We start from the raw sequence: 12,325 nt of genomic DNA, 5'->3' as shown, positions 1-12,325 counted from the left end.
GGATGCCGTAGGGAGGGGCTGGTGATTCAGAGGCCAGGCCCTCTGCTTTCCTCCCCTCCCTCCATCGCTTCCTCCCCTAGGACCGCACCCACCATTCAGACCCGGCCCCCCCCTTCCCACTGGCCCAACCTCTCATTGACTCAACAGTACAGATTTACAATGTAATATAAACTAGGATAATAAAAACATTCTTATTCCTAAAAAAAAAAAAACAACTAAGCCTTTTGGGGAACACATCCCTCCACTTTTTATAAAAAGCTTGTGTACCTTAGTACAGTTAGAAAATACAGGAAAGATGTAAAGAAGCAGTATAAATGCATATTGCTCCCCACAGTGGCCTCGTGGACAGACTTCCCCATTCCCCAGCCCCACCACCTCCCTTCTTGGCTCCACTGTGCTTATTAATCTTGTGACCCTTCACGCTGTCCCCAGGAAGTCCTCCAGTGAGCCCCTGGGCTCAGGGGAGGTCCCACCTCCTCCTTCCCCCAGGAACTGCTGACTTCTTGTGACCAGTGGCGGTGTTCCTGCCCTTAGGCTCCGAGGACCCAAGGAGTCCCCGGGGACTCCTGCCCAGCTTGCTCCTTCCCTGCTAGTCTCAGGCCAGATCCTCGAAAACAGGTGCTGGACCAATGTCACCTCCTCCAGGCAGCTGCTCTTGCTTACTCCCCCCTAGCTCCTGGATGGAGGACTCTGCCCTGTGGTCTTGAGTCGTTGGTGTGGGGCAGGGAGCCTGGCATGACGCACAGGTGCCCAGCGTGTGCTGTTGACCGACTTGGGCAGGAGGCAGGAGGCAGCCTGTTGGACTCTCCACTCACTGGCAGCTCAGGCTCGCTTTTGTGGGCCTGCTGCCCACCCAGGTGGCCGGCCCTGACGCCTTCTTGGCCCCCCACTGGCCCAGACACGGACGGGCATTTCTGCCAAGTTGTTGTTGTTTAGTCGCTAAGTCGTGTCTGACTCTTGGGACCCCATGGACTGTTGCCCACCAGGCTCCTCTGTCAATGGGCTTTCCCAGGCAAGAATACTGGAGTGGGTTGCCATTTCCTTCTCCAAGGGATCTTCCTGACCCAAGGGTGGAACCTGAGTCTCCTGCTTGTCAGGCAGATTCTTTGCCACTGATCCACCTGGGAAGCCCATTTCTGCCAGGAGCTGGGACCAAATGGGAACAAACACCCATCTGTTTTATCCTCACCCATACCCTCACACATAGGAAGGGCTAGCCAAGAACGTCCTGTCAAAGAGGACAGTGTTCAGGGTGGTCCAGTGGCTGAGACTCTTGAGCTTCCAATGCAGGGCACCTGGGTTTGCTCCCTGGTCAGGTAACTAGATCCAACATGCTGCAACTTAGAACCTGCAGCCAGGAGACTGAAGACTCTATGTGCCACTAAGACCCAGAGCAGCCAAATAAATTTTAAAAAAAGAGAGAGAGAAGAGGATGTTCAAACAAACATACTACTCCTCCCACCCAGCATCATGTGGGCAGAGAGAGTCAGATGGGCAAGTAGGGGCAGAGAATCCCTCCAAGGGAAGGGGCTGGCGGAGGGGGTGTGTGTGACGTCTTTGAAATAGATCAGAGGACTCTGGAGCCCCACACCTGTGTTATCTGGCCCCCCGGTGGGAGTCCATGGAGACCCCACCCTGGGCTGCCTGCGGCAGGAGTGATGGAGCTGTGCCCCCGAGGAGCCGTGGGCCTGTCGCCTGCTGCAGCAGAGCTGGCCGAGACAGAGGACATCTGTCTAGGTAGCGGCAGCTGAGGGGCAGGCTGGCTGCAAGGCGGGGGAGGAAGCAGGGAAGGGCTGGTGAGAGCATCAAGGCTGGGAACCCACGTGGGGCTCCTCCATCCCGCCCCACTCTGGCCTACTTCCTGCCGCTGCCAGCCTGGACAACACTCTAGAAACCTCTCCTCGCCCCGGGGAAAGTCCTCCAGGCAGAGCACCCCCGGTAGGGCGCTGGCTGCAGGCGGGGCCTGCTTATCGGTGAGCCTTCCTATCTGGGGCGCCTCGGTCCAGGCGACAGTGTACCAGGGCACCCGGCTGTTTCCTTCGGGGCACCTGCTGTGAGAGGAGTTCTCCTGGGGCCTGGCCTTCCAGCAGCAGGCTTGGCGGCCTGTCTTGTCCGAACTGAGAGAGGCCACCAGCTCAGGGAGGGTTGCATGTGGTTCAGCCGAATTCTTGGAGGAAGAACAGGGCCTGAAGGCGGGGAGTGTGCAGAACTGATGATGTGGGCTGTTAGTTCCGAGGGTCCCTCAGCTCAAACCTGTCTTGCTGTGGTCTGCTCTGCCACTGGTCTTTTTCAGGTTTTGTTTTTTTTTTTAATATTTATTTATTTATTTGCCTGCACCAGGTCATAGTTAGGGGCTTCCCAGGTGGCACAGTGGTAAAGAATCTGCCAGCCATTGCAGGAGATGAAAGAGAGGCTGGTTCAATCCCTGGGTCAGGAAGATCCCCTGGAGCAGGAAATGGCAACCTGCACCAGTACTGCTCCCAGGGAAATCCCATGGACAGAGGAGCCTGGCAACTTACAGTCCACGGGGCCATGAAGAGTCGGTCACGCCTGAGCATGCACGCACACAATTTGACTAGGTCCTTAGTTGCAGCATTTGGGATCTAACTCCCTGCCCAGGGATTGAACCTGGGCCCCCTGCGCTGGGAGCACGGAGTGAGCCGCCGACCATCAGGCAAGTCTGGAACCTGGATTCTTGCGAGGTTCTGGCCCTGGGAGGACTTGAGGGGGTTGACTAGGAAAGGAGGCTTTCCTAGGTCCTGTCGCCATCACTCCTTGGGGTTTTCCCCAACCTTAGGGTCCCTGTGCCTCTGCTCTGGGGAGACCACTGGCCTCAGCACACCCCCTCCCCACGAGGCCCACAGCCCACTGGGTGGGGCCCCCCCTCACGTGACCCCTCACGTGACTCCTGGGTGCATGGCAGTCGCTTCGTGTACTCATCAGCGTCTGGGGCTTCAGCTTCTTCTCTCTGCCCTTTCAGCCTTGCAGCAATGGTGCGAACAATCCCCTAGGCTGCATCCTATCTGCGGGCAGAAATTCCTGGGCATTCCATTCTCTCCCAAACATGACGGGCACCACTTACTGTCCTTCCTACCTAGGCTCCATCTGCCCCCGTCAGGCATCAGACTCCCCAAGGCGGGGGCCGTGTCTGTCTTCTGCCTCTTTACAGTCCTGTGGTTGCCATGGGGTAGGGGCTCAATAAATATTTGTTGAGTGAATACATGGGATTTAAGTGGGATTGTCTTCCTCTTTCCTTGCAGTCTGAGTGTACACGTTTGTATACATTTCCTTACAGTCTGAGTGTATACACTCCTCTGAGTCCTGGGAAGCCCTGGTAAGAACAAGCAAATATCTAATCCCTTAATCCAAACCCTGGAAAGAATACCAAATTCTCACCCTGAGCAAGCTTGTCCTGACAGCGTCCCTACACTCCAGGAGCCTTTAACAAGTGAGGCTATGCACCCTTACTTTTTCCCTGTCTCAGAGTGCTCTTTAATGTTCATGCATCGCCCCTTTAAGACAGGATCCATGACTTACCATATCCCTTTTATTGTTTATTAGTGTCTTTTTATTCTTGTAACCCCCTGAGAGCAAAGCATGAATCTAGAACAATAGTAATACCTCAGTAAATATTTCTTGGTTTGCAACTGAAATTTGTTCATGAGAGACTCACACTTTCTAAAAAATTGTATTTATTTATTTAACTGTGCCAGGTCTTTAGTTGTGGCATACAAACTCTTAGTTGCGGTGTGTGGGATCTAGTTCCCTGACTGGAGATTGAACCTGGACCCCCTACACTGGGAGTGAGGAGTCTTGGCCACTGGACCACCAGGGAAGCCCAAAGACCCACGGTTTTTAGCAAGAGGTTTGGATGACCACCACCAATAACGTGGTGTGGGCTCACATTTCTTGTGTGGATGCTTCCAGGAAAGTCCTTACTGCAAACCCAGAGTTGTCTTAGCAGATCTTTGCTGATGCTGCCCCGTCGTTGAGGCTCAGAGTGGTTAAGTCACCTGCCCAGGGTCTCACAGCCACTAAGCAACAGAGCCAGGCTTATCCCCCTCAACTGACTCTGTGTGACTGAACCTGGACACATCAGGGGCCTCTGAGGGGAAGGGCTGGGCCTGGGGCCAGGAAGCCAAAGTGGGTCCGGGTCTCTGGGGAGTTGGAATCTGGGTCCTTCTTACGTGGCTCCTCTCTGCTCCTGCTCCTCTCCTCTGCAGTTCTTCTCAGCAGCCTTGCTCTCCCCCAGCCTCACACTTTTTCTTCCCGGTGCCCTCTTCCTATTGCAGCTTCCCAGCGCCTCCATGGGCATCATTTCGTTGGGTCTCAGTGGTACCCTGGCCATGGAGGCCTTTGATCCCCTGGTCCTGCAGGGGCCAGGCGAGGTCAGAGGGGGTGAGGCCGGGGACCAGGTATGGAATGAAGGGAAGGACAGATGCCCCAAAAGATGAAGAAAAGCTGGAGCAAACTGAGTTTACTTTTGCTGCTTCCCAGAAGTATAGAGAATTGAAAGCGGAGCAGAAGGAAACAGGAGAAAGGATTTTTCCTTTTGGAAAACTCAGCTTCTAAAGAAGTGTTATAACAAAGAGGAAGGAACCTGCTTGCCCTAAGCCAGGCCCGAGATGAGCCCTACTTCCCTCTCTCAACCCCACACAGTTGGCAGATGGCTCCAGGGTTCAGTAAGTTCTCAGACAGGCTTTTACATCCAGCCTTGCCTTACGTGTGTGCTCTGTCGTGTCCAGCTCTTTGTGACCACACGAACGGTAGCCTCCAGCTTCTCTGCCCATGGGATTCTCCAGGCAAGAACACTGGAGTGGGTTGCCATTTCCTCCTCCAGGGGTTCTTCCCAACCCAGGGATCCAACCGCATCTCCTGCATCGCAGGTGGATTCTCGGCCACTGACTGAGCCATCAGGGAAGCCCATTTATGTATAGACAGAGTAGAAAAAGAAATCGGCTGAACTGCATGTGAAAATGGGGATGTGGATAAGACATCAAGGTGAACTTCCCAGCTGCAAGGTTCTGGAATGAGCTTCTGGGGGAGGGGGTGGGGGAGTGTGGGTTGGGAGAGGGGGTGGAGGGTGTCAGAATATTTCCTTCTGACCATTGTGCAGGCAAATTAAAAAGCTGAAAACATTGAACACCGAACAGGGTGTTCAAATCATCTTTCCTTTTAATCAGCTGACTCTCTAGAAACCTTCCCAGCTGTTTCTTTATAATGAGTCAAGTATCTAATTAATAAGTGAACTAGTGAAAAGGTTGGACTCCTTGCACTCTTATTTATAAAACTCTCCCTAGTTGTAGTCGCTGGGGTTAGTCCTATGTTCACCCTTTCATCTTGTTAAAAAAAAAAAAGCTGATGAGCCAGTTTAGAGCAGGCAGGGACTCAGGGGGTCACGTGCTCCCTGCCCCAGGCCCAACGCCCGCAGTGTTTGCTGTTAAGAGCCAGGCAGTGAGGCTGTGAGTCACCTGGTCCCCTGCCCACCCAGCGTTGGCACCAGCAGACTCCCACACTCACAGAGAGATGGAGAGAGGAAATAAACAACGTCTGCTCTCACCTTAAAATGCACCGATTCAAAGCCTCCTCAAGCTTGGAACTTAGGTTTTGAAATTAATACTGTTTTCAGATGAGAAATCTGAATTCAACCATAAACCAAGCAAAATGCAGACTTAAACATTAAACTCTCTAAAGGCTCATCCATTGCCCGTGGAAATGTAAAATGGTCCAGCCACTCTGGAAAACAGATTGTCCGTTTCTTAATAAAAAATGAAGCAGACACTTACAGAAATCATACTCACTCTGGCATTTACCCAGAAAAGTGAAACTTACATCCACCCAAAAGCCTATATGTGAACGCTCATAGCAGCTTTATCAGAATAGCTAAAAATTGCAAAAGACCAAAATGCCTCTCACTACGTCAGTAGTTAAACAAACTGTGGTAAATCCACACTGTGGAATATCACACAGCAATGAAAAGGGACACACGACTGAAATGCACATGATTTGGATGGGCCCCAAAGGCATTATGGGGCTTCCCAGGTGGCATGGTGGTAAAGAATCCACCTACTGATGCAGGAGATGCAGGGGACTTGGATTTGATCCCTGGGTCAGGAAAATACCCTGGAGGAAGAAATGGCAACCTTCTCCAGTATTCTTGCCTGGAAAAGCCCATGGACAGAGGAGCTTGGTGGGCTACAGTCCACGGGGTCACAGAGAGTCAGACACAGCTGGGCAACTGAAGCATTCGCGTAGACATTATGGTGAGTGGAAGAAGCTAGTCGTTAAAGACTGTGTACTGTATGATTCTATTCATTTCTGTGACTTTCTTGAAATAAGAAAATTACAAAGATGGAATTAGTGGTTTCCAAGGGTGGGGAAGGGTGGTGAGAGAGAATAAGGTCGGGGAACCATCATATGAAAGCAAGGGTTTCCCTGCTGGTCCAGCGATTAAGATGCCATACTTCCACTTCAGGGGGCGTGGGTTTAATCCCTGAGCAGGGAACTAAGATCCTGCATGCCATCCAGCGTGGCCAACAAAATTTAAAACAGAAGCAGGAGGGAGGTCTTCATGGTGATGGAATGGTTCTGTGTCTTGATGGTAGTGGTTACATGAATCTACACACGTGAGAAAATGGCATGGAATATAGACATAGCCCATGAACATCAGTTACCTGGTTGATATTGTATTAAATAGTAGAGAGTTATTATGAAAGCTGTGACTACTGTGTGGGAGACCTCTCTGAAATGTCTTTGCATCTGCCTATTTATATATAATCATGACAGAAGTTTTAAAATGTGCATTTTAGTGTGAAAGACTCTAAAATAAAGTTATTTAGGCAAAGCTCTGTAAGAGCAGTCTTCGGGGAGCAGAGCTAGCCGGGAACATGCAGACCCCCAGCGTCTACACTGTCCTTGTCTGTCATCATCATTGATACGAAAGAGGCAGAGATTCTTGGCTACAGAGGTGGTGCGAGGACTCAAGGGAGCCCTTGTTGAATTCTGCACGCCTAGAGTTTTTGGACCCTCGCTCCATGGGAAGACCCTCGCTGTCTTGGGGCACAGTGGCTGGATGGAAGTACGCCTGCAGTCACCACAAGTGTACACCCTGGCACCCCCTTATGGACCACCTGTGAATCCAGGTTACGGATTTTGCCTTCTCTGCCCCTTTTTGCTGTCCTGAGCTCCCAGTTTTAGAATCCACCCCCTGGAAAAATCTGCTCTCTGCCTTAGAAAAGCACGTGGCTGTCTGTGATGCCTTAGGTCCACAGACTGAGAATCTGGGACCCCAAGGTCTGGGGCTCTGTGGTCAGCTCTGTGTGTGGAAGCAGTCAGCATACTCAGGAGGCCCAGGACAAGGGGACTTCTGCTAGGCTGGCCCTGCTCTCTCCTCTCTAGTCCAGCACATCTGCTCATGGCGATCAGAATCAACCACCAGGACTTCCCTGACCATCCAGTGGTTAAGATTCCAAGCTTCCACTACAGGGGGGCTCAGGTTCGATCCCTGGTCGGGGAACTAAGATCCTGTGAGCTGCTTGGCGTGACCAAAACAAAACAAAACAGAATCAATCACCACCTGGAATTCTCCCTTCCTCTCCTGCTTACCTCTCCATCCACACCCCAGATATGATGCATGCTTGGTCTTATATTCCATGCTGCTGCTAAGTCGATTCAGTCGTGTCTGACTCTGTGCGACCCCATAGACGGCAGCCCACCAGGCTCCTCTGTCCCCGGGACTCTTCAGACAAGAACACTGGAGTGGGTTGCCATTTCCTTCTCCAGTGCATGAAAGTGAAAAGTGAAAGTGAAGTCGCTTAGTCGTGTCCGCCTTAGTGACCCTGTGGACTGTAACCTACCAAGCTCCTCCGTCCATGGGATTTCCCAGGCAAGAGTACTGGAGTGGGCTGCCATTGCCTTCTCCATATTCCATGCTAGGAACCCTCATTTAAGGAACAAGCATATGCAAAAGAGCAGGTACAGAATAAATTCATTAAATACACACATATGTGTATAAATGGGCTTCCCTGGTAGCTCAGCTGGTAAAGAATCTGCCTGCAATGCAGGAGACACTTGTTCGGGAAGATTCCCTGCAGAAGGGTACCCACTCCAGTATTCTTGGACTTCCCTGGTAGCTCAGATGGTAAAGTATCCACTGGTAATGTGGGAAACATGGGTTCAATCCCTGGGTTGGGAAGATCCCCTGGAGGAGGGCATAACAACCCACTCTAGTATTCTTGCCTGGAGAATTCCATGGACAGAAGAGTCTGGTGGGCTACAGTCTATGTCAGACAGACATGACTGAGCATGCATGCATACATGCATATATATGGATTATATTTCTTTCCGTAATCTTCTAAGTGTTCAATAATGAATAAGGATTCCTTGAGAATTAAAACTAAATTTGTGATAAGGAAACATCAGACAAGGCTGAATGGAGCGACATGGTACACAACAATTGATCAGTATTCTTCAAAAGACTCAAGACAAAGATGGTGGGAATTGGTCCAGATTAAAGTAGATGAGGGACTTCCCTGGTGGTCCAGTGGTTAAGACTTCACCTTCCAATGCAGGGGATGCAGGTTCAATCCCAGGGAGCTGAGATTGACTCCACATGACTGGTGGCCAAAAAGCCAAAACATAAAACAGAAGCAATATTGTAACAAATTCAATAAAGACTTTAAAAATGGTCCACATCAAAAAAAAAAAAAAAAAACAATGGTCATGGAAATGGAAATGGTCATGTACACATGGCTATATTTAAAAAGGATAACCACAGGGACCTATCGTATAGCACATGCAACTCTGCTCAGTGTTATGTGGCAGCCTGGATGGGAAGGGGTCTTGGGGGAGAATGGATACATGTGTATGTGTGGCTGAGTCCCTTATAGCTTGTATATGGCTATACCCCAATTCAAAACAAAAAGTTTTTTTTAAAAGAAATGAAATGTAACCAGAAAATCAAGTTAAAATTAAATATACTTAATAAAAAAAAAAGAGTAGATGAAGGAATTATGGCCACCAAATGCCACTCAGAATTCTGAGCTGGATCCTGGATCAGGAAGAAGACATTTGTGGGGACTGTCAGGACAATCTGAACAGTTGATAGCCTAATACTGATGCTAATTCCCTGACTTTGACAGCTGAACTATGTAAATGTGGCCCTGAAGGGAAGCTAAGTAGAGAGTACATGGGAGCACTCTTACTATTATTGCCAACATTGCTATAAACGTAAAATTATTTCAAAAGAAAACTAAATGAATGAAATGCAATCAGTGACAATACCCCACCCCCTAAGATACCTAAAGCCCTAGAGCCCAGCACAATCATGCACTTTTCTCTCCCCAGAAATTCCATCTGCAGGAGCCCAGTATCCTGGGGGTGACTGACCAGATGGCCCTGCAGTCCTTACTCTGGAAATCCCATCCCTCCAGCCTTCTGCCAGCTGGCCTCCCCTGGAGTCCAGGCCTTTCCCCCTCCTGCCCCGCAACCTGGAGATTCAGCCTGTCCTTTGAGGTCTAACTGCAAAGTTGCCTCCCAGGTGGTAGGCTGGGACTCCTCTCTGACTTGACAAGGTTGGACGGCCTCTTCTTGCTTGTACCCAGCCCAGGACACTGGCCACCTGCCAAGCATCGACTGACTGTATCGTGGAAGGGCTCATGGGCCTTCCTCCAGCAGACGGGGAACCTGGCAGGGTAGGGGTCCTATCACCAGTGGCTGGTGTGACTGACACGGAGCACGTGCTCCAAACACGTGGGGAAGTCCACCCCCACCCCGGCCATTCTTGTGGTTGTTCCAAGGCGAGGGGCACGCCTGGTCCAGAGAACGCTCGGGAGCACAAAGATGCCTTAGTCTGGTAGGACGCCCTCCCTTGTACACCCAGGCCTGGCAGAAACCTATTCTTGGCTGGGGTTTCAGCTGGAGCCACCCAAATGCCGGGCCCACCCCGCCTGGCTTCCCTTTCTTATTGCCACCAATGGGCATCCTTTAGCCAGTTTATGCCAAAAGGTGCTCAATCGGGCTGGCCTTCCAGGCAGACGACAGGCCGAGAGGACCTTCCCGCTCAGCTGGGCGCTGGAACCACCCTGCCTAAGGCCAGTGCTGTCAGTTCAGGGCAGCACCACAGAGGAATGGAGAGAGCGACATGGAAATGTACATCACCACATGTACACTAGACAGCCAGTGGGAGCTCAAACCAGTAACGACCCACGGGGTGGGACGCGGAGGCAGGTGGGAAGGGTGTGCAGGTGAGAGGGGACGCGGGTAAGCCTGTGACTGACTCATGCTGATGTTTGGAAGAAACCAACACAATACTGTGAAGCAATTGTCCTTCAATTAAAAATAAATGAACTTAAAGAAAGAAAGAAAATACCTCCCACAAGCTAGATATTTCAGAAGGTATTCAAAGACTGAAATAAGCTCCTCTGCCCTAAATCGTTCACCAGGCTTGTGTCCCCATCAGTGAAGAGGACATGGTGACAGCCGGCTCAGAGTGGACTCAGGTTCTGATGAGCATTCTGAACTCGGCAGAGGTTGGGGCCAACTTGGCCATAGAGACCCGGAAAGCAAGGCAGTGAGAAGTCGTTGAGAGCACCCAGGGCGTCTCACTGTTTTATGGCCCATGTTGTCTCAAGCAACCTCCCCTGGGGAGTCCACACAAGTCAAAGTTCAGTGTCAATTAGGAAAATACAGGAAGGGTTACTCTCAGAAGGAAAGACAGAGTGCCCCTGTTTCTAACTTTAAAAAAGTACAGAAGGCAAGCAGTTGGAGGAAAGAAACCACAACATAGAAGTCCATTCCCAACATCTTCTTGAGGATCCAGGACACATTAGCGATTCCTTCCGGCCTCCGATCACCAGGTGGCCTGCCCAGTACCCGAGCTGGTTTCGTTTTGGGAGGAGGAGACCCACTCACTCTGAAGAAGCCCAGAGGCGCTCTGGGAGGGATTAGGGGACCCCAGGCCTTGAGCTCCATGGGAGACGAGAGGCCACGGCAGCTCTGGACCCGGTGCTCCTTCCCCAGGGGCCTGCTTCCAGCTCCAGGCCAGCCCCTCCTTGCTCCCTCCCACTCCTCACCCGGCCACACTTCCTGCAGGTGGCCCCCATGGCCGCACTCACCAGCTCAGGCAAGAAGAAGGCGTAGGGGATGGTGAGAAACAGCGAGACCCCAGAGGGCACGTCGGAGGGGGCATGGCTGGTGGCGGGCGGGTCCCGGGAGGCCATGCTCTCACCCTCTGCCTGGCGCCCTGGCTTGGCAGCCCGTGCCCGCAGCCCTTCAAATATCACCTCCTGCCTGACACACCCATCAGACGTCGCCTGGAAGGGAAAAAAAAAAGTTCCAGCCAAGCAGGTCCTTCCACTGGCTGCGGCCAAGAGAATCCTCAGTGAAATGCGGTTTGTGCATCAGACGGGCCTTCCACCAGCTGCGGCAGAGCCGCTCAGGAAGGCGAGCAGGAGCCTCTTCCTAGACTTTTTCCTCCAAGGAAGTTCTGAATCCCAGGCACGCTATTGCAGGGGAGGCCAGCTGCAGCAGCCACTTGCACCTGGTGCCCAGAACAGGCCGAGCTGCCCGCTGTGACAAGGTCCGTTCATTGAGGACCTACTGTGCTGTGCTGTGTTCAGCCGCTCAGTCGCATCTGACCCTTTGCAACCCCATGGACTCTAGCCCACCAGGCTGCTCTGTCCATGGAATTTCCCAGGCAAGTATACTGGAGTGGGTTGCCATGCCCTTCTCCAGGAGATCTTCCCAAGCCAGGGATTGAACCAGGTCTCCCACACAGCAGGCAGATTCTTTACTGTCCGGGCCACCAGAGAAGCCCTGAGGACCTCCTAGGAACCACGGAGACTTCAGACCCCTCTGGGGCTCCCTACAGCCCGACTCATGGTTGTTCTGCTTCTTTTCCGAGCAAGGAGACCCAGACTCTGCCCGGTCAAGTCAAGGTCACAGCTTGCCCCGCTTGCCCCTGCTCCATCCTTGAGGACCCCACGCCAGTCCGACTCCTGCCCGGCCCTGGCAATGTGGCCCTTCCTTCTCTGTCTGCACTCTTGTCACTGGCCTTCTCCCCTAGTTTTCTCACCCAGCGGATGGAGGCCTCCGTCTCTGGGATGAATCTACCCCAGTGGGAAGCAGAGCCCTCCTCCCCTCCCTGCCTGGCCCCTGCACCGAGCCGGTGCCGGGGAGCCGGGTTTGCAGCCAGGCCAGTTCCTTCCTGTCTCCTGCCTGCCTGCCTGCCTCCAGGGCTGTGACCCAGCGGCCAAGAGGCTCCTTTCCTGCTAAAGACAGGGCCTGGAGATGTGGGCCCTTTGCCTGTCTGCCTTCCACTCGGCCA

The 12,325-nt window shown here is 52.2% G+C and overlaps 1 protein-coding gene across 2 annotated transcripts in view; it reads right to left on the bottom strand.

Annotated features, from left to right (window-relative positions):
- The window catches only part of MALL (mal, T cell differentiation protein like), a 32,806-nt gene extending 20,715 nt beyond the window's left edge, over positions 1–12,091 (bottom strand). Inside the window, exons 1-2 of one of the 2 annotated variants that reach the window (XM_043467752.1) lie at positions 12,074–12,091; positions 11,115–11,312 (exon numbers count right to left, since the gene is read on the bottom strand). In XM_043467752.1, the coding sequence (XP_043323687.1) occupies positions 11,115–11,219 (105 nt within the window). In that variant the 5' untranslated portion in view covers positions 11,220–11,312; positions 12,074–12,091. Of the gene's footprint in view, positions 1–11,114; positions 11,446–12,073 lie in introns of those variants that run through there. The other variant, XM_043467753.1, reaches the window with a different exon arrangement.
- Positions 12,092–12,325: the final 234 nt, after the last annotated feature.

Source organism: Cervus canadensis, chromosome 5, assembly GCF_019320065.1.
Source record: "Cervus canadensis isolate Bull #8, Minnesota chromosome 5, ASM1932006v1, whole genome shotgun sequence".
Taxonomy (NCBI): Eukaryota; Metazoa; Chordata; class Mammalia; order Artiodactyla; family Cervidae; genus Cervus; species Cervus canadensis.
Note: the sequence above shows the minus strand (reverse complement) of the source record. Positions and strands in the feature narration are given on the sequence as shown.